Raw genomic sequence first — 26,529 nt, 5'->3', positions numbered from 1 at the left:
GGGGAGAGTAGCTTCCAGAACAATAACCCCAGAGAACCTAACCAGAAAGGACTTAGGGGAGATGGGGAGGAGGGAGAGAGGTGGCCAGGAGGAGGGAAGGAGCTGTTTCTGGGCCACTGATGGGAGCACTGCCACAGGCTCTGCTCTCACTAGAAAGATGATGTTCGCAGGCACACAGCAGCACACGGGTGGCCCAGGAGTCCCCTGCTGATTCTGGCCTCTGGAGTCCCTGCCTGTCCTTCCCTGACAAAGATGTTCCCGGTCCTTGTTGAGTAAAAAAAGCTCTGTGCCCACATCTCAGATTAACAGGATCCCGAGGTGGCTGATGTGCTAGTTATGTGGTGCGAAAGGGCCACTGCCGTCTTGCAGAAATGTTCAACATGAGATGTTTCAGGGCCAAAAGGAGACAGTGAGATTTTCTGCTCAAATGCCACCCTGTTCTCTGTGCAAGTGGTCAAAATGCTCCTGCATGAACTGGATTTGCCAGTGCAGGTCCCCACACCTGTGTCTGCAAGGCATGGGGTCTGCCAACAGGGAACTCTGCCTCCCACAGAGTACCTGATGCATTTTAAAGTGCATCAGCCAAAACACACATTATTCAAACATTTGGATGGGTAAGACCTTCATCTCCCAATGTGTGTATATTCTTTGCTAAACACATTGCTTTTGTTAGTGATGATGACAACACTTGTTTTATTGGGGCTGTAGTTGCCTGACTCAGAAAGGCCACGTTCAGCCTTCCCCAGGGTGGGGCAGGGAAGGGAGTGGGGTCTCAGGTCCCTTGCATCACCCCTTTGTTGTTCATTATTCAGTCGCCCAGAACTTTCTGACTCTTTTCAACCCCATGCACTGCAGCATGCCAGGCTTCCCTGTCCTTCACCATCTCCTGGAGCTTGCTCAAACTCATGTCCATTGAGTTGATGATGCCATCCAACCATCCCCCATTCCTATTCAGCCACCATTCCCTGCTCTGCTTGAACAAGGATGCCGGGCTTCTGAACTGCAGTTACTAGAGCCCAGGCTTCATCCAGGAGCACTGCTGGAGACAGAAGGTTGTAAATGTCTTCCAGTTGGACAGTGCCCAGCCAAGATGATAAAAGCTTGAAGCATAAACCACCTGGCTAGAACCATCCTGTAGTCTAGCAGTCACTTCACCCCTTATTATTCAGTTCATTACAGTGCCCTGGCCCTTTGGGTAAGCCGATGATGATTAAAATGTGGGCTTGGCCTCTCAGAATCTAGAGGGAAAAGACAAGCACCAATACAGCCAACCAAGACCTAAGGCGGAGGGCGCCAGGTGCCATATGTAAAAGGTACAAAGGAAGAGATGCAGAGAAAACAGGCAGGAGTTAAGAAAATAGGCAAGACATAAAGACTCAAGAAAGGGCCTTAAGGGGATGCAGCATTTGAATCAGAGCCCTAAGAAAGGAACACAGAGCCTGGAGAACAAGTTCATAAATAAAGGACAACCCAAATTCTACCCCGGCTTACCCCCCGCCCCCCGAGGGGCCACAACTGCCAGCTGGTGTCCTTCCCAAGCATTCACCAGGGACCTCTGTTCGGGTTTGTTTCCCCCTCTAGATGACAGGAACTTCTTGCGGCTGCAGAGTGATGGGCGGAGAGAGGGCCAGTATGCGCGACTCATCAGCCCGCCGGTGCACCTGCCGCGGAGCCCCGTGTGCATGGAGTTCCAGTACCAAGCCACGGGCGGCCGCGGGGTGGCGCTGCAGGTAGTGCGCGAAGCCAGCCAGGAGAGCAAGCTCCTCTGGGTCATCCGCGAGGACCAGGGCGGCGAGTGGAAACACGGGCGCATCATTCTGCCCAGCTACGACATGGAGTACCAGGTGGGGTGGCAACGGGAGACGGTGCGGAGATCCGAGGGGATCCTTGTGATCTGCCTTTCAATATTTCAAAGGCCGTGCCCATTCATCATTAGGGAACGCGGTTAAGCGCCGCTGTTTTCATTGTGTTTCCCCCGTTGCCATGGCAACTAAATGACACTCTTATTTGTTATTCAGAATGTGCCTATCTCTACACCCAGACTTGGTTCTTTGTTCCTCCTATTGCCTTTTATACTGCTGAAATCTTCCCCAACAAATGTTTCTTCTCTCCATTTTATTTTAGATTGCTATCAGGTAGGCTGACAAAGGAACACAGAAGCCAGGAAAATAAACACAAACAAACCCTCCACACAGGAGAAAAGAGGCCCTGGGAACCCCTGAGACTCAGAGGAAGAGAGGGCAACAGCCTCCCCGCCCCGTCCCAAGTGTTCAGGTGGCTGTGGTGCTTAGTGGTCAGCAGACCAGAGAGATCCTTAAATGAGTGCGTTCTCACCCTGCAGCTCCAGGAGTTGAATTCTATTATCTCTGCCCTCACAGAGCAAGAGAGTGAGGCACAGATGGGGATGCGCAGCTGTGGCTGAAACTTGGGTAGAGTAGGCGCTGTGGAAGAGGTGACTGAGAACCAGCCAAAGCATTAACCTGCTCCTCCCCAGACGAGAGGCAGCAACAGATGGCTGGTGAGGCAGCCAACTGCTCACTCAGCTTGCCAGAGGACATGTGCTCGTTTGCAGAGAGAACCTGGGGAGGGTGAAATCGAGGGCTGACTGGAGACCACTGAGCCGAGAGGCTCTTGCATGCAGCCTGCAGTCACTCTCACGCTTGCAAAATAGCCTGAGTCCCCCACCCACCTGCCTTCCTCCTTAGACACCTCAATGTGTTGTGGAACTACTTACTCCCTGTTGGTATTTTTGTCTCACCCACTAGACGGTGAGATTCTCCAGGTCTTGTCTTAGCTTTTGTAACTGTCAGGGTGCCTGGCACATAGTAGGTGCTCAGCAAACTAGTGGTAAAGGAAAGTCACTTACCTGCTAGTTGTAATAATGGAGCCATAAGACACTGTTACCCCCAGGGTAATTCAAACCTGTACACTACATTTCTCACATTACCCCTACCTGCTCATGTCTTCTTGAGTTTCCAAATACCTGGGTTGAGCATTTGAAAGATTTGTGAGAAAAAGAAAAAAATCAAACATGGCTAGGGAAATTTCAACTCTCCTTAAAACATGCTCTGACTGTAGTCCTTTTAGTCAATAATTCTAGTTACTGGACAACAGTACCCACCACTTAGTTATATATATGTATTTTTTAATCCCCTTAAATATGCATTTGATTTCAACCAACTCATTTTAGATTGAGATTTCAAGTACCAGAGCCATGTGGTCAACAGATGTGTACCAGGTGCAGTAAGGCACATGTGCGTGTGCGTGTGTACGCACACACACACAGATTTTAAGCTACAGTTAACAGAAAATTGGAAATCTTTGCACTGTTTGCACCAAGAAGCTCAGTTAACCCTGGTACTTTTTCTTCCTGCTTCTAGATTGTGTTTGAGGGAGTTATAGGAAAAGGACGTGCAGGAGAAATTGCCATTGATGACATTCGGATAAGCACTGATGTCCCGCTGGAGAACTGCATGGGTACGTGAATATCTGTCTCTTCGTGGCTGGGATCCACAAGGGGAGGCAGCACCTCATTTTCAAACACAGCTGTTCCCCCAGTGGGTGGGTTAGCACCAGTCCATGCAGGAGGCTAGATGTGAGTTCAGTTAGAGCTTAGGCTGCAGTCAGGATGGGAGAGGTGTCAAATAAGGTGGAATCCTATACCCCTGCTCCCATTCAGAAAGAGACATGCACTTAGTATATGAAGATTCAGGGTGCCAAGACCCCATCATCAGACTCCAGCTTTTAGCAAAGAAAATGCTAGAGGACAAGAGCAACTGCCAGTCAGAATTACATGCTGCAAAGGTTTGATGGATTTAATGGAAACCTTCACTGGTGAGCAGAAATAGTACATATGTTATATTGGAGTGATAACACAATTACCCAGGCAGTTCTTTTACATGAATGAATTGCAGGACGAGCTATGGCATGTAAAATAAGAATTCAGATCTTGCTTTGAAGTTACTGTCTCTAATGCCCAACATGCTAGAGTTGTAAGATTAAACATTGCAAGCCAAGTGACCAGCACAGGAAGGACACTGTCTCCTTGGACAGAAGTGCTAAGCAGCCAGGTCACCTAGTTCACCCCATGGACTACCTCCCATCAGAGCCATGGACATTCCCAAAAGCAAGAGGAAATCCTGAGAAGGAAGGAGACCTACTTTCACTCCGCAGAGTGACTGTAATAACTCACCAAGTGCTTTTCTTGGCACATGGTTCCCCGGTGTGTGTGTGCCTGATGAGGTCAGAAGCACCTGGGACCACCCTAGTCCCTTCAGGCAACTCTCGGGGCCCCCTGCATCTAAAACTAATCCCTTCTCTGAGAAAGTAATCAGTGGTAAGTGACTGATTACAATGCTTCAGGGACCCATTACTCTATAAAGGACTTTTTGTTCCAAAGCAACTTTGAGAATCCTTCCCACCTGGCCCCCATGACGACGATGTGTTAGACCCAGAGCCTGTGGCAGGCATGGGAGACTTTTCATGGCATAGTATGAAAAAGCTTGATGAAACTCATTTTCATCATACACTGTGTTCACCTTATGTATTCCTCTCATCTAACTCAAATTTTTTTTTTCCAGAACCCATCTCAGCTTTTGCAGGTGAGAATTTTCAAGGTAAAAAAAAAAGTTATATTTAAATTTCTGCATGCCTTTTCCTTCCTCCCATGTGATGTGAATTTGGCAGAGGCGATAAGCCTCCAGATTTGACAAAGCTCCCAAGAGAAAAATAGATGCCACACCTCACCACTAGATGGCACCAGCAACACCTGTAGATACAGGGAAAGGGCAATTGAGAGCCTCGCTGTCTCTGGTTTAATTAAAGTTTAGAAACCTATAATAGAGACAAATAGGTTACAGATAAACCTTTCAGCTTTGCATTGTCCAATGGAGAGCAATGAGGCTGAAAATGCATGAGTGGTGAGAAAAGAGAGACTGGGGAGGCTGAACCAAAAAAAAAGAAAAAAAGTCAGTAGTAAATTAAAAGTGAAATGAGGTGGCAATGATTTATTTTCAACCAAAGATGGTTTCTTTCCAGTCACAGGGCACCAAGGCAGCAGTCTCAATTAACCCTCAGCGAGGTACACAGCTGTGTGAGGGAAGAAAGTTAGGGGAAAGACATGAGGGATGACAGTCCTAAGTGGAGAAGGTTGCAGAAATCTGGAGACGGTGTCTGGTTAAGGGAAGAATGAGGCTCATTTTGGTGCCTGGAATTAGAACACTTGAAATACAGAACTGAAAAATAGAAAGTGACATTTTATCCCTAATAAAGTAAATAGAGAACAGAGCAAAGAGAGAGGAATGTGGGATGCCTGCCTTATCCCAGGAGAGAAAACTAACCTCCAAACTTGGGGGTCCTAAAGTGCAGTGTATTTCACATCTCACCTCTTTGGTTGACACTGCTAACGTTTCCACCCAGATTCCAGTGCTAAGGATTTGGAAACTGCTCTGTAAATGCTTACCATAGGTTGGCCCGGGTGTATAAGCACACTCAGAGACACTCACCCACACCTAATAACAGAACCTAGTTTATGCAAACAATCCCGAGGGTTTCTGTGCCCTGTTTATATTGGCTGGCCTTAACCCCACAGGTGACAGCATTTCAGAGATAAGGGAAGTCATTTTTATATCTGAAGTCTAGACTCGTTATCTTCACTCTCATTAATCTGTCCAGCTCCTGGCTGGACAAAGATGGATTCCTGGTTTGCCACCTAGATGTGCTCTCTGACTTCAAATCATCTCGCCCAATTTGCCACTCATCACCCACAGCACTAAGACGGTAGATGAGGGAGAGTGGGGCTGGGAAACCTGTCTAGGATATCGTTTCTTTCTTCCTCACCCTTCTTGGCCTCCCTGAGCCCCACCCCCACTCCCCATTGCACATTTTTTCAAGAATTAAGAGTATTCCTGTGCATGTGTTCGTGCTTCTTGGGTGTGAGATTTTCTGTTAACGTTAATCTAAAAGTATCGGAAGGAAAAGCTGAGATCAAAACTGAACGGCTTGGATAACAGTTGAATTCACGTTCTAACTTTCGGGACCCAAGGTAATGTTAATGCTGGGGAAGTAAACTCGCTTATGTTGTTTCACGTGACTTTGATTGTTGAGACTCAAAGCTCCCAGAAAAGGCTGATTAGGGCCTTCAGCCCCCACGGCAGACACTCTGCTGTGTGAACATAGATGTCTGGGTCCATGACTGACAAGTTCAGTGGCTAAGTGCTTTGCTTCTGTAAGTGAATAAACAAACCAGGGCACATGTGCTGTCGCAGAGGCTGTATTTACCATGAGGCTTCACAGGCCAGTCGTGTTCTCTTGTAAAATATATATATAAATAAAATAGCCTCAGAGCTGCAGTGCTCATTTAGCCAAAATAAACACAGGGCTTAGGGACTCCAAGGTAAGAACTTCCAGTGTGCTTCCGATGGGCTGGTTTGGGGCTTAAGCACAGGCAGCCCTTGAGTGGCATGGATTGGCCCACAGCTGTGGTCTTGGGAAATAACAAGCATCTTTGGAAGGAGGCAACCAAACTCCAGAGACTTGGCTCAGGAGTCAAGGGCAGAATGGGAGTTGAGGATGGACAGTGTCGATTGCGTCGGCAAGTTTTACATGGAACTCTGACTTGGTAGCCAGATGAACCCAGGGCCAGGGAGGCTTCTATTGGGCTGAAGCCCCTCTAACTTCAGTAGACATCTCTGGGTTTTGAGTTGAGCAAAGCCTTCCATTTGGGAGAGGAAAGAGGACATTCGCTCTACCTAACCTACTGACCTCTCCGGGTCAGGGCAGTGGCAGCCTTCTCTTGGTGGGAGAGTGAATGCCTTGGGAGTTAAACCAGGCTGTTCACTCAACTAGAGAAACAGAGAAATCAGGTTTGGGCAAGCAGGGTATGGAAAGCTGATGGTGAAACCCTATTAACAACAGGCGTATATTGTTAGTATGGTTGTTTTTTTTTAATGTAGATTGTTTTTCTTTTCCATTATAAATTTACCATGGGACAGAAGCAATCTCATTCTTTATGAGAGACCAGTGTGTGCTAGGTAAACCTTTAAGGCAATGCAACAAAAGTGGCTTCTGGACTGAGGCTTATTAGATAGTCTTGATCTTTTATATTTTGAAGTGTCTTTCATTTTCTGCCTCTTACTCATCTCTTGCCATGGAACATTTTCTTTTTATTCGAATCACCTTGTGTTTTCTGCTTGGTGTATATGCTTTGATTGTGAATCAGGATATGAGTCAGTAGTGAAGAGAAACAAGCCACACTGAAAAAGAGAGCCATGTAGAGAGGGGACAAGGAGGAGATGGAATGAATAAGCTGTGTTGTCTGCTGCTGCTAAGTCACTTCAGTCGTGTCCGACTCTGTGCAACCCCATAGGCGGCAGCCCACCAGGCTCCCCGGTCCCTGGGATTCTCCAGGCAAGAACACTGGAGTGGGTTGTCATTGTGGTGTTTAAAAAGACTTTCTTGCTGTTGTTCTAAACAATGAAGCCTGGGTGTGCTTTTCTTTTTTTTTTTTAAGCAGTGGCTATAGACATAGTGCCATCATGTATCTTTTTCTAGAATTTGAGCTTTAACAAATGAAAAACTGTGTGTAAAGCAGTGGGGGCGGGGGTGCAGGTTGGGGGCGGGGGGGGGGGGGCGGGGTGGAGAACTGAAAAGTGGTGTAATTAAGGTGATGGATTATTTTTTTTCTTAACCAATGCTTTCTATTTTCAATACAAGTAAAAAGAATAATAAGGAAGCCAGTAAAAATATATAAAGCCCATAATCTGAGTTCTGTAGTTGTTTACCAGGTAGTTATTTTTAGCAGGTTGCAGTGGAAGCAAGAGCTCTTGTTCATGTTAGAGGCTGTGGGCTTTGAACAAAGCGGGAGCAGAGAGACCCATGGGAGTCCCAGGCATGGGTGGTAGTGAGAGTGAAGGATTCGAAAGTGCTGCGTCAACCACTGATGGCTGCTAACATCAGTAGCTCCTGCTCACAGCTGTGAGCGTGGGTTTTATGTCTCAGACCAGCTCTGAGGGCTGCTGGCACAGTCTCTTGGGCCTCTCTTCGTTCAGTCCTCTGCAGTTTTCATCCAGGTAAAGCTAGGAGAAAGAGGACAGCACAGGCTGTCTCCTGGGCAGAGGGGACCCATCTGGGACAGTGACAGATCCTAGGGTTTGACCCTGTGTCTCAAGTTTTCAGGTCTGTTTATTTCATACCAACTGGTCCACCTCTGCCATGTCTCTTCCCCATCTTTCCATCCCTGCCCTTATCCCCGGTTGAGCTGCCAGTCGGCTGCCTCCCTGAGACTTTGCTCCCCAGTGTAATCCCCGCTATGCCAGGGCACAAGACCTGGGATGAGCCTCAAATTCCCCTTTCTCTGGCATCCCTTTCTCCCACAGCTCTCTTGACTAGAAGCACTTGCAAGACGCAGTGAGGGTTAAATGGCATTCTCACCGTAATCCTCTGATGAAAAGCAGAGTATTCCCAACCCCTGCCAGGGCTTCAGATAGGCAGCTGTGGGGTGTGACTCCTTCTCCTTGGCCCCCTCCCCCTGAGGTCCCCAGCTGCCAGATCAGAGCTAGGTGTTGCTGAGCCAGGGAGCCTGGAGATGAGATGCGTGTGAACCACTAACTGCCCGGCTGCTGTTGTGGCCGAAGGGAACGCCAAGGCATCCTTTGTGAGGTTCGATCCACAGAGGCCTGACACATCGCCCTGCAAGTTTACCATTTATCTAAACTGCCGCCAACATCGGTTTCTCTAAGGGGAGAAGAAAATTTTTTTCACTGACTTTTCCTCTCTCCAGGAACAAAAAGGCCAAGCCTTAATTTAAAAGAAGTAATCTAAATGCCACCAAAGAGAGGACACGTGTTCAGACTTCAGGCAGCCACGGATCTCGGTTTAGGGGTGTCTTAGACAGGTGTGGGGCGGGGGGCAGGCAGCAGCTTTCCTACTAACTGAGTGGAAATCTCCCAATGACTGCTCCACCGCCCTCCGACACACACACACACACACTCACTCACTCACTCACACACACACACACACACACACACACTCTCACACACTGAGCGCAAGGCAAATGAAGAGCCATTTCGCAGGGAGATTTTATACTTCTACATTCTTCCAAACAGATCTGTGGGCGTGACCACGTTCTTCAACCCCCTTCTATAAACTTCTCTAGAGAAGCCAGCTTTGTCTTTTGTTTGTTTAATCTCACAAATTAAATAAATGTTTTAACTGAAATGCCCCTTCTCCAGCTCTTCGTTTTCAACCTACACATGCGAGACTGCAGACAGGCCAGGCCTGAAACAGTTCTGATTTGCAATGAACCTTTTCTCCCTCTCCGAGAGAAATGATTTACGTACATTAGGTATCTTTCGAAACATTTCTCTTGGAAACCTGGGTGACTCCTCCAGGTCTGGAGGACATTTCATAAATTTAGCTGCAGGAGATATTTTCGCTTTTTGGTGATTCAGTGAGAATTTGACTGAGACAATCCGCAGACAGGTTCAGACAGAAGAAAGAAGCAGAAAGGGAGAGGTCTGCTTCCTGTTCCACCCCATGTGGTTAGAGCAGAGCCTGCACACTTTTTCTGTCGGTGGACAGATAGTGAACATGTTGGGCTCTATGACACTGTGTGGCTGGGACTCACTGCGCCTGTAGCACAAAGGCAGCCATAAGCCATATGCAGTGAGGGTGGCTGGGTTCCAAAAGGTACAGAAATAGGCTGAGAGCCAGATTTCGTCTTCTGACCCCTGGGTTCCAGCACGGGTGGAGGATTTCGTCCACGTACTTCCAGTCCTGACCCCGCCACTTCCCAGCCGTGTGTGCTTCCTCTGAAAGCTCTGGGCCATCTCTCAGGTTCCACTCTGTGCTGCCCCCGTCCTCCTCCTCAGTTTTCCTCCAGGCAAAACCAGGAGAAAGTCACTTATCCTCTCAGGTTCTCCACTTTTCCCATCTGAGAGTCATGAAGAATAAAGATGATAAGTAGTCCAACGCCTGGCACCCAGGAAGTCTCCACTCATTAGAGCAGTAGTTATGCTCACATTTCCCAATTGCTTATTAATTCAGTAACCCTGTTTGCACAACAGGAATGGAAAGAACCTACCTACTGTGTAATTTTTTTTTTTTATACTCCCATATCGCTTCTCGGCCTTTTGGCTAAGATCGAGTGTATTATCCTCCCGTGCAGGAATTCTCAGAATCTATTGTTTCTCAGAATTTAAATTCTCCACCTTCACACCACCCCTTTCTCCAGGGGGCTCAGAACTTTTACAGGTGGAAGCCTACTCAACCTTGCAAATACACTTGGAGTTATTGACTATTTAAATTTCTGTTTCTCATTATCTTACACGATGAGAAAACCGTATACAGAATTAGAAGGTGGAAAGTCATGAAAAATAGAACAGGCATTGAGAGCATCTTTCAGTTGGGGGGAAATCAAAGTCTGTGAGTAGGGGAAGTTTGAACAATCAAAGGGACTCTTCAGGTGAGCACATCACCAGTGTTGGACAAAGTTGAAGTCACCTGCGTTTTCTCTCCCATCCTGGGGGACATGTCTCTAGCTCCTGAGTTGTGAAGCAATGGCCCGAGCATCTCATATGGCTGAGGGGGCAAGTGGGGCTAAAATGCAGCCACTTACCAGCATCTGCCCAAAGGGGGCACCTTTTTGCATTTTAATGTAGAGGCATGGTATGAGGTAACAGAATCTAACACTTTCCAAGAATAACTATTCTGTGAAGTACCATTAGGTCATCAAGGTTTTTTCAAGGAAGTCTGAATGTTGGTCCAACATGAATTCCTCCATTCAGCTGTCCACTCATTCATCTAGCCACCCTCTACCCCCGTACCCCATCTATTCATCCATCCGTCCAACATTCCTGGGATTGCTGCCCTTATCTAGGAAGGTGCTCTGGAAAAGGACTTAAGCCCTATTGACCTTCCTTTTCTCTGGCTGGCAGACCACAGCCTCATTAGCATACAGCCCTTGAAGACTGCCTCAGAGCCAAATTCTAAAGCAGCTGCCTGTGGGAGTTGAGTCTCTTTAGCTGGAGAAGGTCCTAAGAAACTCTGGCCCCAACTGCAGGTCATCAAAAATTGCCTGAGGGGGATGAGAGGAGGACTGTTAGCTGTATCCTCTCTTTTCTGACTGCCTTAACATTAAAAACACAAATTCACATAGTATATTTTCTCATTTCTCCAAACAAATGTCCAGGGAAAATGTTTAAGGAGCCAATATGATGTCGTCCACCAAATGGCTTCTGTCACTAAAATTTTCTACGTGGTGATCATCTCTGGGGAGGGGAGTATTAGCAGGAAATGGGAGGAAGGTTTTATGAGAAAGTGGAGTTTGTCTTGCAGAGCAGAGCAGAACCTGAGGCCGGGGACCTAGCTCTGATTCTGAATCTGTAACCCACATAACGTGACTTCTTCCCCAGTGTTCAGTCGCTACAGTCATGTCTGACTCTATGCAACTTCCATGGACTGTTCACCAAGCTCCTCTGTCCATGGGATTCTCCAGGCAAGAATACTGGAGTGGGTTGCTATTCCCTCCTCCAGGGGATCTTCCCGACCCAGGGATTGAACCTGAGTCTCTTCGGTCTCTGTCTTTGGCAGGTGGGTTCTCTACTGTCCCCTAGGTCCTCCCCACCATGCCCCAGCTTTGTGGCTATCATAAGCAATATTTCGGGAGTCAAGTGAAGAAGACCTCAGCCCCAGCGTGTTGAGCCCTGGGGGTGGGAGATGAGGCAGTGTATTTAGTGTTGAGAACCAGCGTTGTGGCTGAAGGAAAGCAGCTTTTTGAAGTGAGACCGTGTGGTACGGTGGGAACGAGAGCAGTTGTGACTGTTTCACGCTTTTGACAAAAATGAGTGCTTCTGCTCTGGGGTCTGGTCAGGCGCTTCAGAGCGGGAGTTCATCCCTGGGGGCGGACCGCCTTCCTTTCCCCTCATGGCTGAGCTGTGGCCTCATGAGAGGGTGGGTCTCACTGTGGAGCCAAATGGAAATCAGAGGCAGACCCGAGGACACCCTTTGGGGAGAGGCAGGTGGCCCGGAGGAACCTGGAGTCCATCTCTGCACACTGTTGTTTCGTGCGTTCTTCTGAGCCCACATGAGAAGAAGCCAGCGGCAGGATGGTTGCCAGGCAGCAGATGCTCTTGGTGACCTGCATAATGAGTTGACACCACGTCCCTGTGACTCACGAGCTGGCCACTTCAAGGAGCTGTGTTCAGTGCCTTGCTTTCCCTTTCTGTTTCTGTGCATAATTTTCAATATGGTCAACAAAAAGAGGTAGGGAGGCGAGGAGGGCTGGAGGGAGGGAGCTTTCTCAGCTACAGTAAACAAAGTGTTAAAAGGCGGAAATGGTCTGGGAGTGAACACAAATAGTGGAGGTGCTAAGGAAGAAGACAGTGTAAAAGGGGCGCGTGGTGGTGACCCTGGGGTTCTGGGATCCTTTCCACCCCAGGGGCGGCGGCCGCAGCTGCCAGGGTGTATGCTGGTGACACATTCTTGTCATAGCTCCTCCCAACCCTGTGGCACTTCCGATGGGCTCAGAGACACCAACGAACCCTGTACCCTAGCACAAGGGGATTCCCTAAAACTAGAGGAGTCAATGATTAAGAGCTGGAAAAGTGAACAGGCTCTGAAAGATTTTCCAAGAAAAATGCTCTCATTTTTCTAACACTTCTGAGAAGGCCTCAGAAGATCTGATTCACCCCTCAGCTATCTCCCAAATCAAAGAGAGGTGCTCCGGGGTTCAGGCTGCAGGAGTCGGCAAACACTGACTCAGAAATAGGAGTCTTCACCTCAGTTCGGTCTTTTAATCACGAGCATTTATGGAGAGCCTTCTTGGTGCATACATACCCTGAGGTAGAAACCAGGATGAGAGCAAGTGCTTCTGCTTGAGGAGCTCCACGTCTTGTGAGGGAGGCATGAAAATATCAATGAGCCTTGTCTGCGTCTTGAGCAGAGATGCACCCACAGGGTAGGACCAACGGTACGAGGAGAAGGCAGCAGCATCTCCTCCCCCACCACTGTGGCTCCCACCTGGGATATTCCACGGATAGAGAGCACACATCTTTCTGGCCACCTTTACTTGATGTAAGCAGCTAGGGAGGAATTTTTCATAGGTTAAGCATACATCATTTTTCAGAAGTAAAGATCATGTCTGGTTTTGGCAAGCTCAAAATCGCCTAGTCCCATTTGGGCCAGATTCTCATTTGATGTAAATCGTTGGGAGAATCGAGTTGTAGTACTGTTTTGCATTAAATGGGACTCCAGCCAGTCTTTCCCCAGAGTTACCCTGGGCTTAAATCTACGACATCATCTCCATGGCAACCAGAGGCTGGCCAGTGAATGTGGTTGCCTTGTAAATCCTCTGCTAGCTTCTCTTCCATCCTCTGTCTTTTCCGTGGTTAGAATGTTCTCCCTTCTTCTGCTCTCACTTATTCACTGTCGCTCTCACATACCTACGATCATTTTGCACCCACATTTTTTGGTTGCAACATCCTTCCAATCCGCTTTTTAAATCTTCCATTCAATTAAAAAATGAAGATGTGTTAGTCATTGCTTGACAGTGGTAATTGACCTGTTTAGACAAGACCAGGCTGATTTCAGTGGGCATGGAAGCCTTGGCAAACCAAAGTGGAATTCCCCTTCAAGTCTAGCCAGCCTAATTAATACATTGTGTGAGAATGCTGGCCAGCCTGACCAAATATTGTTATTTCCACCCATTCGGAGAATCAGTCCTATGGAATCCCAGAAGTCATTTTAACATCACTTGCATGTATTCCTGTGTGTATGTGTGTGTGTGTGAGAATCATAATGCTTCTACATATTATAGAGTATTGTAGTTTAACAGAAAGAAGAAAAGAGTTTTGGAATCATACAGTTCTTGGTTGAATACAATAGTTACCACTTACTTGCTGTATGACCATTCATTTAACCTCTCTGAGCCTCTATTTCCTCATCTGTAAAATGGGTCTGAGAGTACCTACCTGATAGGGTTGTAAGTAGGAAGTAATATCAATCACTGAAAAGTGCTTGGCCCACCCTAAATACTCAGTACCATCTTGTTCCCCTGTCCCCTTCCCTATCCACTCCAAAGCATGTGTGTGTTTCTTTTTCTTTTTTTTTAAATTAATTTTTGGATTAGTCTGCATGCTCTCAGCCTAGCAACACTCTTCTGTGTCTCTCCACCAGGGGGCACCCTCCTACCGGGGACCGAGCCCACAGTGGACACGGTGCCCGTCCAGCCCATCCCAGCCTACTGGTATTACGTTATGGCCGCCGGGGGCGCCGTGCTGGTGCTGGTCTCCGTCGCGCTGGCCCTGGTGCTCCACTACCACCGGTTCCGCTATGCGGCCAAGAAGACTGATCACTCCATCACCTACAAAACCTCCCACTACACCAACGGGGCCCCTCTGGCGGTGGAACCCACCCTAACCATTAAGCTAGAGCAAGACCGCAGCTCGCACTGCTGAGGGCCGAAGCAAGGACCGCACCCAAATCAAACAAGAAAGACTGCAAACACGTTGCCTCGATTTTGCACTTTTTCCTCCTCGCCTAGTCTCTGTGTGAACGCTCAGACATCTCTGTCTCTGGGCCCAAACCCTGTGCGCTCGTATCCATCCCGACCATTCTCCTCGGGTTCTTTTGTTTGTTTTCCTTTTGTTGATTCCAAACCGCCCAACCCCAACTCTGCAATGCTGCATCTTGGAATACGAGAAGAGACACGCCCCTAAGCACCTCACAACTCACGGCTCAGCTGGTTTCCTTCCAGAGACTGGTTCCTTGTTTCTTCCCCTTGCCTTAGCCCATCCCTCCTCTCTGGTGGGCAGTCTGCCAGGAGACTTGAGGGGAAACCGGATCTGTGTGTTTGTACATAGTATACATTTGCGCCTGTGAAGAGCTCTGTGTGTGCGTGGGTGTGAGAGAGAGACTGGCTCATTGAGGGGCGGGGGTGGGGGAGTGTGTGAGTGTGTTCAGAGAGGGCCCCCTTTAACTCTTGTGTTACTTCTCCGGGGGTACATGTTCCAGAAAATAATATACTGTACTAGTTCTGTTTACTTGGAGAAGAGATTGAAGCTTTTTGTTGCCTTATCTAGCTCTGGCTGGATTTCCGTTGGCTTACCATTGTCATCTCCAGGTACCTAAAACTAGAGGCCACATGAGAAGAAATGTGGCCCCTCCCATCCCTGCCCCCAGGCCCCACCCACCTGACCCAAGAGGAAGGTTCTCCCACTGCGCTCAGACCAGACATGACTCCTAGCTAGTCCCGTCTGGGGTGTCTCTGAAGTTACATAGTAACAGCCATTGGGTGCCTGTGGAACCATCCCTTACTTCCAGCCCTGAAGCAGATTTGTCTCATGTTGCCTTATAAAAGAGAAGCTCATAATGAATGTTTAGCTTTTATCAGTTAAGTCCAATTTTGGAATAAGTCATAGAGAATAACCATTCTGAGACTGATGTATGAAAAGCAGTAGCCTGTTGAGAGAAGGAGGAAGTGGAGAAGGAAGGATTGAAATGTTGTCTTTAAAAAAAGAAACCCTCACCCCAGGGGGTTCATTCTGCCCAGTGGGGGATGGAGTGGAGTAAGAAGGTTAAAAAAGTGTATTCTTTGGTATCATATGGATCATGGTTAATAGCATTTGTAAAATATGGGGAAAAGGGGGTCATTTGCTTTCCTTTCATGGTGTTAATGTGTGCCTGAATCTATAGCCACTAAAATATAAGGCTGTTCCCCTGATTTATTTGAATATTATGAGAGAATACAAAGTTACCATTTGTTTAAATGTACTAATGTGCTACCCCTTAAAGCATTCATGGCATCTGGTAAATATACCCTCATAGGCTGGCCTGGCATTTCCAGATGTTACTGCTTCGTCAGGAGAAGGTATAAGGAAGATAAATCCATTGCTGCCCATTTGTCCTCTCTGAGCAATGCAGGGAGAGGCATGTTAGAGATAAATTGCCTAATGATATTGTATGAAGGATAGATCCAATAATGAAGCCAATTTCATTGATAGAAAATGCATATTTTAACAAGATTCTCAGTGTACTGGGGCTTAGGCTTGAGGGTGTTTATTTCTCACCTTCCTGCTAGGAATCCACTGGGGAAGTGTAAGATTCTCTCCAAAGATGGTTGCCTGGGCTGAAAGCCTGCAGGTACCTTCTGAGAACAAAATACTAATGATTTTTTTGGCTGCTTGTGGGAGAGAGACTTAGCATTCTTTTGGAATATTCACATAGGTCCCTCCAACAAACGTACCCTCAACTTTCGCATCTGGTTTGTTTCATCCTCCTGAAAGAATGGTGCTCTCCCACTCTTACTCTATTTCAAAGAGCTAGTCTGTCTCAACCACAGCAGCCCTGCCAAGAAAAGAAGATGAAAGGCTAGAGCATGAGCTACCTTGAGATTTCAAGAAGTGTCTTACCCCAGATGAAGATGGAGAAAGAAAGAGGGGGAGAGAGGAGGGGTGGCAGGATACCATGGATACCTTACGATGACTTTCATGCCCATCACTGAGGGCTTTTTATCTCAGGTGTCCATATCCAGTGATGTGTTTGGGGCCAGGAGTTCCCTTGAAATGATTGACATCCCTATAGGCGCCCCATGGAAGCATGTTGTCGGGAAATTACACCTGGGAAGTCTGGCTAGTGTAGCAACTGTCTGAGTTACCGTACACCCGTGAGGATTTCCCTTCTCTAAAAGAAGATGACAACAACTTTGTGAATTTGCTGTGTCTTTATCTGATGCCCCATGGTGGTGTCATCTTTATGTACATGCTGTCATTGAGAATATGAGACTGCTCAAATCTCTGTGAATCCCATAATGCACTTCAGCTGAGGATATCTCATCTCTCTCTTTCTGTCTCTCTCCACTCTCTTGGCCCCAGCAACTTTCATAGTATTATCCAGGTACTATGCTAAAAGGGCAGCTCTTCTGTAATGTCATGCCTTGCAGCTTTAAAAAGCAAAATTCTGTATTTCATGGAGGAAGGGAAGGGTCCCTCTCCTAAAAAAATAATAGACTGGACAGGTGAATGCATGCATGCATGTTTAGAGTTGCTTCTCAGAAGACAAAGAGGTGATAGCAACTATTAAAAAATAAATGAATGAAAGGAAGGTCTAGCTCGGGCTGGTAAAGGTTTTGCCTTAGTAGAGCTTTCATGCTAACAGTTCCAGGAGGGAAACCCTTATCTCTGGGGGTGAAAAAAATCCCTTTCTTGGTATTATGCTAGCAATTGCTATCCCTTAATTGCCTGTGAAGGCAGAAGAAAGAAAAACAGGATCATAGCATTGCCACTGACAAAACAGAATGCTGAAAGTAAATTATCTTTTCCCTTGTCCCACATTATTGGGATTAAAGCCAGAATAGGATAGGAAATCCACTAATATTTCTGAGGTTGATACCCCATCTTTAAGAAGACTGCGTCTTTAAAAATGAAGCTAGCAGGCAAGTAAACACCTAAATAATCAAAAATTACCAAAGAACAACAGCAAAACAAGAAAACTTAAAGATTTTTACTTCCTATTCTTATCCCCTTGCCCTATAACTGTGACATCTCTTGCATTGCTCAGTTGCCTGTGTGTCAAAATACCTTGTGGACATTGAAAACTATTTGAAAATGTATTGTGTGGAATGTAATAAAATGATGATATTTTTATACAAACATCTGTTTTTTTTTTTTTTTTCACCTTGGCTTATGAGAACAAAGTTCAGGTTTAGGCTTTGAACAAACTGATGTTTGCAAAGTTTATACATCACCTTCTGAGCTAGAGGGCATTTCTGTGGGAAATAGGTGGGTTTTCTCCCTGAAGCTGAAAGCCAGCTTCTCCTTCTTTTATTTTTATTACTACTGCTTGTTAGGAGTTTTATCCAATTTGTGCAGCTGAGCCAGCTTTTATGATTGGTGTGGGATTTTGCAAAAGTTGCTAAGTGCTAAATTACTCCATGTGATTCCACGAAATTTCTCTTGATGGCAAATCCCTGGAGATGGGACTCTACTTTCAAAAGGCCCCAGGGGCTGGGACCAGCAAAGCTGAATCATGTTCTCAGCTCTGCAGAGACAGATAGTTTCCTTTGGAGAAGAAGTGGCAACATCTTACCCCTTGCCTACCAAATTATTACTTCCACGGGGACGTCGATCTCCAATTTATGAGCACTTTCCCAGACCAAATGGGAACTTACAGTATGTTCAAGGCTCAAAGATATTCCAGACTTTGGAGCAAATAATGAAGATAATTATATGATTACTGGGAATCTAGAAATATCATGGTGGAACATTTTATAAAAGGAATATTCTATAAAAATTTTGAGGAGAGGAACTTGGGGAAACTTACTTGAAGAGCCAGATCTTTTCATAAGTATTTGATGAGTATTTGGTTCTCTTTATTGAGTATTTAGAAACATGAATTATGACTATGAGTTTATGTGCTCAGTCGTGTCTGACTTTTTGCAACCCCATCCCATGGACTGTAGCCCACCGGGCTTCTCTGTCTGTGGGATTTTCCAGGCAAGAATGCTGGAGTGGGTTGCCATTCCCATCTCCAGGGGATCTTCCTGACCCAGGGATCGAACCTGTGTCTTCTACACTGCAGGCAGATTCTTTACCCACTGAGCCATTGTGGAAGGCCATATTTAGTGACATAGTTATATAAAATATTTTATCAGAGAGTTATTAGGGGAAAGGAAAAAAAAGATACAGGAAAGACAGCAATTCAGTGTGTCTAGGTGGTGGTCAAAAGTGATGATGAAAGAATTTTCCACCCCCCTATATTTGTGGAGTCTGTTAAAAGTATCAACCCCAAACCCTTCCTCAGAGTCTGAAAACATTCCTAATGGCCCCCAAGGAAAGGAGCAGGTCCAAAAGAGCCTATTTCTGCCAGGATCCTGCTTTTCTTCCTTTCTAAATCTAGAGCCAGGAAGAATTGCTTTTTACAGCTATCAACCTGCCCAAGTGGTGCTAAAGAAAACAGGCTTCTAGGTTTTCAGATCTGCAGTCACTACAGCTGGCTCACTAGCAATGTCACTGTCTGTCCTCTGCAGGAGAATAGAGTTGAATGTCCAGGAGCAGAGCCTTGTTTTTTCCTCTAACGGCGAGCATCATGACCCATTTTGTCCACACAGTAGTTGGCCATCCTTAAAGCCATTTGCTCCTATCAGCAAAGGATGAAAATGAAAGCATCTCAGAAGCATTCATTTCCAACAAAGAGTCAGGCTCAGTCAACATTTTCATAAGCTGGCCTGGGACCAGATTTGCCAGTGAATTAAATTAGCCATCGTGTATGCTTAATTAGCATTACTGTTTTTGCAGCCACCTTTGAGAATTTCATCATTGCTTTTCCTGCCTTGGTTCTGATCCCAAGGCTTATTCTATACACATTCTTTCTCTTCCCCAAAAGAGCAGAGACTGTTACGATTCTGATCTTAGGCGTCAAACACAGCACTGTTATCAGTATGGTATTTCAGACCTAACCCAAGCATAAATGTTACAGAAATTGTATTTCCATGGATCATAAACACCAGATGTCAAGGCCTAGTAGGGTCTGTCTCAGCTCCTACCTGGCCCTTTATGATGGTTTAAATGTGCATTCTTGCGGTTGAAGCCCTCCTAGCCCAGATACCCGCAGCCCGGCCAGGCGACTATGGCCCTGGGTCTGTTTTCATCACCTCTCTTCACAGACTGTGCAGTTGTTTGGCACAAACATTGTTGGCCTTTCTATCGTCTCTGATGAAAAGAGCTTCATTTTTAAGTTTTAATTTGTCCGCTTTGTGATCTCCGCATCTGAGCCAAACTGCAGAACTGTAGGTGCGGCTTGTTTTCTCTTTGTGCACATCACTGGGGCTCTTGCAGCTGTAATTTGCCTTTCATCCATTTCAGTGACGGCCCAAAGAAAACACAAAACAAAGCCAACCAGAGGAAAAGGAGTGGAGAGGGGAAGCACCAGCTGATGGCCTTATGATCAGCAGGGGAAAGATCGCCTTATATAAATAAACTAAGAGCTAGGAATCGTGTAGGATTTAATGAAGCCTGACACAGATCAAGTGCACTGGAGTATGTCTTCAGGTTAGATATCATCAGACACCTGGACCCTCAGAAGGCATTGGGCCACAGGCCACAGCCAGGCTACGTTTGCACTGTGTGGAGAAAGGAGTTCCTTTTGGCCCCAAACTTAAGCTTGGAATGGATACATGATTTGGGCACTTGCCAAAAAGCAGACCCCCTCTTAGTATGGTTTCTGCTTGGCACAATGCACAATCTTGGTGCTTCAGAGCAAACAGCAGAAACCATTCTTGACCCAAGGCCAGTGGGCAAAAGACTCAGAGTCCTTCTACTCTCTTTCCAATAAAATAGTTGTTCCTGGGCTTTGCTGTCACTGACCTCCAAGCTCCCAATAAAACTAAGGTCCCATGGGCATCAAGCCAAAAAATAGGAAAGGTCATTTGAAGAGTCAGCAACAGACATGCTGGAGGCAGGACTGGTCATTGAGTGGAGAAAACACCTATTCTTGGAGGCCCATGGCCAGAGTGGTTATTGATACTGAAGAAGGTCATTGGGGGAAACTTTAGGATGGTATCTGACTAGGCTTCCTTTCATTTCTTTTCAACTTGCGAGTTACTCATGGCTATAGCCTCAAAAACTGCAAATCGTTTTTTTAAAAAGAAGTTCATTTCATTGTTAACCAGTCCCACTCCCCTCCCAGAGGGAACCATGAGAAATTGTTCCAGGTATATAATTTCAGGACTTGTTTCATACCTTTACAAATGTATATGTTCATGTCTAATTATGCAGTTTGCTTTGGTTTTGTGTAAACAGTATCAGCATTGGATCGCTTGGCTGGATAATGTGCTTCTTTTCATGTGACAAAGTCTTGGGGCTACTTTGTTGCATGCCGACAGGCTTACACAATTCTTTTTAAATATCTTCCAGCATTTTGTATCATGTGGATGTACCATAGTTTATTAACTGCTTCCCTGCTGGTGGGAATTCAGGTTGTGTCTAGTTTTTCTTACAGTGATAAACTGCACTGTAATGAACATCTTTACAGTTGCCTCTTTGTTCACGTTTCTCTGGAATAGAATATGTGGGTCAAGTGGTGCGCCTGTTTAAACTTTATAATAGATGCCTTGGAAGCCTGGAGTCTACCTTTTAGAGTGAACCTGCCTCCATCTGAGAGGCTGACAAACTAGTGGACAGCCTGCCTTATATCCCCTATCATGCGCACAAGCCACATAATCTCTGGCTCTGGCTCTCTAAATTAGGGGGAGTGCTTGCAGGGGAAACTGTAGGACACTTTTAACTGAAGGAAATCTTAATTGCAGGGACTTTTTCAGTGCCCATTTGTGGAGAACGTGAGCCTGGCTACAAGTCGCAGCTCACTGGAACTGTGGCCACTGTGCCCCGGGAGTTAATTCTATCCCTGAGTTCAGCAGACAGAGCCCTGTTCTCCGTGATTAATGAGTTCCACTTGGTTTCTTCAAAGAGTGACTGTGCTGTGCCTTGCTGTTATTTATTTATGTTTTCTACTAAAAAATTCATGTAAAAAACATTCTTTAAGGTCAGTGCACAGTATTGTGCTACAGACAAAAATATTCCACAATATTCCAACGGCCACAAGCCAGCCACATGCCAATGGAAATTCCCCAGTCTTTGGGACCTTGTACCTGAGGCCCCCACCATGACCACAGCCCTGAGAGGAGCAGGCTTACCCAGCTGGAAGGATGCACCCAGCTCCTTTCTCAGGAGCTTCAGGGCTAGTGTGACCTGAGGAAGGGTAGTGGATGAGGTGGGTTTTCCAGTGGGAGGTTTCAATGTGCAGGTGAAGCTACTAGCCTCAAGTGGCTCCAGTAAGGAATGGCAAGCAGAAGAGAAGCCAAGAGACCCATTAGTCTAAAACACCATTTCTTTTAAGAGATGTTACCCTGATTTCTACTGTGTGCTTAGACCAAGCGGTCATAGTGGTGTGACTCTGAGCATAATGGATAGAGTGACAGCCATACAGGAGATCTTTGTGCTTTCTCCAACTTGCCAAAAATCCAGGACTGCTGCCTTTAGGGCATGAGGCTAGGGTATAATTCTTTGTGGGAGGTCGGGAGGGGGTGGAGTATAACTCTTGATGGCTCAGTTGGGGGGAGCAGCACAAGAATGAGATGTGGGTGAGCTAAAGCTATGTCACACACACACACACACACACACACCTCACAAGCTTGTTTTGTCTTCTGTGTGTAATTGTGCAAAACTGAACCCTTGTAGTATCATTAACTGATGTACCCAAAGGCAAAGGCTCTCATCCGGAAGAGGAGTGATAGGGCTCCAGGTCTGGCTTTCAATAGCGGCAATTTCTTTCTCAGGCGGCAGGACTCATTAACTGGACGCTGAACTGGAGTCCTCTGGAACTCGCTAGAGAGCGACCAACTCCGGTAATGAAGGGAATGCAGAGAAAGCTTTGAACCTGAGGTGGCCTTGACCCAAGCCCTGTTCTCAGTCAGCCTGCTGGTTACCGAGGCTCATTTCAGCACAGTCTGTTAAACTTTTCCTCTCTTTGCGTCTCCCTGCTGCTACCAAGGGGCTGGGAGAAGGGACATAAGAACCTTGGGGGATACGTCGTCTTCCTCATCGCTTCCTAGGGCACTCGTGACAGCTGGTGTGTGTGCTGTGTGCTAAGTCGCTTCAGTCGTGTCCGACTCTTTGTGACCCCACCTGGCTCCTCTGTCCATGGGATTTTCCAAGCAAGAAGGCTGTAGTAGTAGTAAATGTCACTCAGTCGTGTCCAACTCTTTGCAACCCCATGGACTGTAGCCTACCAGGTTCCTCTGTCCATGGGATTTTCCAGGCAAGAATACTGGAGTGGGTTGCCATTTCCTTCTCCAGGAGATCTTCCCAACCCAGGGATTGAACCCAGGTCTCCTGCTTTGTAGGTAGACGCTTTACCGTCTGAGCCACCGGGGAAGAATGCTATAGTGGGTAGCTATTCCCTTCTGCGGGAATCTTCCCCACCTAGGGATGGGACTCCCATCTCATATGTCTCCTGCATTGACAGGCAGGTTCTTTACTGGGAAGCTGGTACTGAGGTGGAAAGATAGCCACTAGGACCTAGACAGGGGCTGATGTGGGGGGGTCCAAGGAGCCCCGTGGTGCTTCATCTGCCTCGGGCAACTGAAGACCAGGGGCACGAGCTCCATGATGCTGTCTATGGGAAGCCTTAGCCCTCACCGCTGTCGTAGCTTCCTGGCTCTAAACCCTGACAGGGCCACCGTCCCAATCCTCTTTCCTCAAGGAGGACCTGTCCCCACTGACCTATGCGCAATTGTATTGAGTGTGGTTCATCTTTAGCCCCCACTGTCCCCCTTCTGCACCTCTCCTGTCTCTACTTTTTTAATGTATTTTTTTATTTATTTAATTTTTTGGCTGCACTGAGGGCTGTGAGGGCTTTTCTCTCGTTGCGGCAAGCAAGGGCTACTCTTATTGCAGTGCATGGGCTACTTGTTGCAGAGGCTTCTCCTGTTGCAGAGCGCAGGCTCCAGGTACTGAGGCTTCAGTAGTCAGGGTGATGGGGTTAGTTGCTTCACATCTGGTAGAATCTTCCTGGATCAGGGACCGAACTCATGTCCCCTGCATTGACAGATGGATTCTTAACCACTGGACCACCAGGGAAGTCCGTCTTCCCCTTCTCTTGGTGGCCCCTTTTCTTATCCTCTGGCATCCTTATACTTTCTTTACCTCCCTCCACCAAGGCCTCCCACCAGAAAAGCATGTCCGATCTCTCATGTGCATGCATGCGTGCAAAGTCACTTCAGTCATCCGATTTTGTGTAACCCTATGGACTGTATCCCACCAGGCTCCTCTGTCCATGGGATTCTCCAAGCAAGAATACAGGAGTGGGTTGCCATGCTCTCCTCCAAGGTATATTCCTGACTCCAGGATTGGACCCACCTCTCTTATGTCTCCTGCATTGACAGGCAGATTCTTGACCACTAAGTAGCGCTACCTGGGAAGCTCAGTTGCTTTTATGCAAGAGACCAAACCTAAAGTCGGGGCTTCCACTTACAGTAATGAAGAACATCTCTGATTTTTTCAAAGATCTAGAGCAAAGAAAGTGAAGAGTAGCTAAAGAGCCTCTTGATGAGGGTGAAAGAGGAGAGTGAAATAGCTGGCTTAAAACCTAACATTCAAAAAAACAAAGATCATGGCATCTGGTCCCATCATGGGAAATAGATGGGGAAAAAGTGGAAACAGTGACAGATTTTCTTTTCTTGGGCCCCAAAATCACTGCAGATGGTGACTGCAGCCACAAAATTAAAAGACATTTGATGTTTGAAAGAAAAGCTATGACAAACCTAGAGAACATATTAAAAAGCAGACATCACTTTGCCGACAAAGGTCCATCTAGTCAAACCTATGGTTTTTCCAGCAGTCATGTAAGGATGTGAGAGTTGGACTATAAAGAAGGCTGCGTGCTGAAGAATTTATGCTTTTGAACTGTGGTGCTACAGAAGACTTGAGAGTCTTTTGGACAACAAGGAGATCAAACCAGTCAATCCTAAAGGAAATCAACCCTGAATATTCATTGAAAGGACTAATGCTGAAGCTGAAGCTCCAATACTTTGGCCACATAATGTGAAGAGCCAGCTCATTGGAAAAGACCCTGATGCTGGGAAAGATTGAAGGTAGGAGGAAAAGGAGGTGACAGAGGATGAGATAGTTGGATGGCATCCTCGACTCAATGGACATGAGTCTAAGCGAACTCAGATAGTAAAGATCAGGGAAGCCTGGCATGCTGCAGGTCCAAGAGTCAGACACAACTGAACAACAACAACAAGAGCAAAGGAGAGATTCCAGAATTTTCCTCCATCACCATTACTGGGTTTTTGCAGCCTACACAATCATGAAGCCTCTGTCTATAATTAAAAATTTTACTGGCTGCCTTCTTTTTCTTATTTTCATGCAGATTGTTGGGGCTCAGTGGAGCCATTCTGGCCTCAGCTGCTTATCCGCCTCCACACTTGAAAGTATTATTAGATCATTTCACAACCTTCTCATTTGTAGTCTATATTTTCAATCCTTTTTAGTGTTTCCTTCTGATAATTCAACTAAAAATAATTTAAAATCATGTTCAAAGTCTTCTTAAATATCACAGATCAAGCCCTCTTTTCTTTTCCAGCTTGAAACCATTTTAAAACTGCAAAAAAAAATTTTTTTTCCATGACTTTGCATACATTTGGCTATAGTTCAAGAGATAAAAACCCATGATAAAGGATCTTCTGGTGGTGTTTCTAAACTCAAGCCAAACCCAGCACAGGATGAAGGGCTCTCAAGTAGCCTGACTCTAATGGAGGAGTTTTGGCAAAATTTCGATCTACATCTGAACTTTTGGCTCCTTATGGCAACTGGGGATGAACAAACTGAATTAGGGAAATTAAGTGTGGTAGGGAGTAGGAACCTTCAGCCAATACTAAATATTAAATCAAATTAAACACATTGAAGAGCCAAGAAATATCTGTTGGTCCTTCATGATTTCTCATTTGTTTAGATCACAGTGTTGCTTCTCCTGCTGGGATCAAAACAAAGTGGCTGAGAGAATTTTCTGAAGGCTACTCCCATTTGAATGGTCCAGTGATTTAACTGACCTGAGGGGTTCAGTAACTTGGAATCAAACTCAACAAGGACTCTCAGTGGCCAAGAGCTAATCCCAAATAAATCACAGCCCTAAACAAGGTGTCGAAAATGTGGCTGACTCTCAGGTCTGCTGCTGAGCTCTTCAATGACTTATTGCATTTTTTTACTCTCCTTCCTCAATTTCTTCCTCTTTGAATAGAAGTGATGACACCTGGTACCTGTGAAAATGAATGATTTCGATGATTTCCTGTGTAGGTATGTCTTTGATCCTTAAAAGCTGATTGCAGTTTGATGGGTTGAGTGGACATGTGGTTTAAGTGGCTTCTCACCAGGTTTTATCAGCCCCACCTTAGCTAAGGTGGAGTCTTCGAGTTTGAGACACTATCCGATCTGTCAGTTCTTCAATTGCCAGTTAGCAGGATTGATTTCTAAGCCAAATGAGCAAGTATTGGAAACATGGGACCTCATGGCTTCCCCCCACCTGTCCTTTGCATGGTCTTCTCCGTCCCCGCAGAACTTAAGATGGATGACTTCAGGTGGGAGGCACCCAGAAGAGGACAGACCTGGGGTAAAGACTGGGGCAGTGAGCTCTTTTCTGTAGAAGCTGCCTTATCTAATATTGGCCTTTTCGGGCAGCCCTCAACAGAAAGACTGTCGTAGCTTTCCTCATTGTCTTCCTGTAAAGATGATAGGGTTTGGGGGCAGGAGAGAACACCAGTGCTTGCTGTACAGAGAAACAAGCTGAGACTCAGGGTGCTTAGAGGCTCATCCTAGCCCCCACACCTGAGTACAGTGGTGGGACTCTGATGAGCAGGCAGTCTGCTCCCAGGTCAGTGCTCCCAGCCCCGGGCTCCTCCATATCCCGAAGTGCTCCCCTCCAGGTGCTGTCCTGAGTGTGTCCACTGCATGTTCTGGGTGGCCAATCTGTCATCAGCTT

At 46.5% G+C, this 26,529-nt stretch overlaps 1 protein-coding gene across 3 annotated transcripts in view; it reads left to right on the top strand.

Moving 5' to 3' along the window:
- NRP2 (neuropilin 2) overlaps window positions 1-26,529 on the top strand; it is a 119,040-nt gene that overhangs the window by 81,816 nt on the left and 10,695 nt on the right. Inside the window, exons 13-16 of one of the 3 annotated variants that reach the window (XM_040228720.1) lie at window positions 1,582-1,844; window positions 3,381-3,477; window positions 4,581-4,601; window positions 14,173-17,645. In XM_040228720.1, the coding sequence (XP_040084654.1) occupies window positions 1,582-1,844; window positions 3,381-3,477; window positions 4,581-4,601; window positions 14,173-14,453 (662 nt within the window). In that variant the 3' untranslated portion in view covers window positions 14,454-17,645. Of the gene's footprint in view, window positions 1-1,581; window positions 1,845-3,380; window positions 3,478-4,580; window positions 4,617-14,172; window positions 17,646-26,529 lie in introns of those variants that run through there. The other 2 variants (XM_040228719.1, XM_040228718.1) reach the window with 2 other exon arrangements.

Source organism: Oryx dammah, unplaced genomic scaffold, assembly GCF_014754425.2.
Source record: "Oryx dammah isolate SB20612 unplaced genomic scaffold, SCBI_Odam_1.1 HiC_scaffold_27, whole genome shotgun sequence".
In the NCBI taxonomy this organism is placed as follows: Eukaryota; Metazoa; Chordata; class Mammalia; order Artiodactyla; family Bovidae; genus Oryx; species Oryx dammah.
The sequence above is the reverse complement of the archived record's forward strand: the minus strand, read 5'-3'. Positions and strand labels throughout refer to the sequence as shown.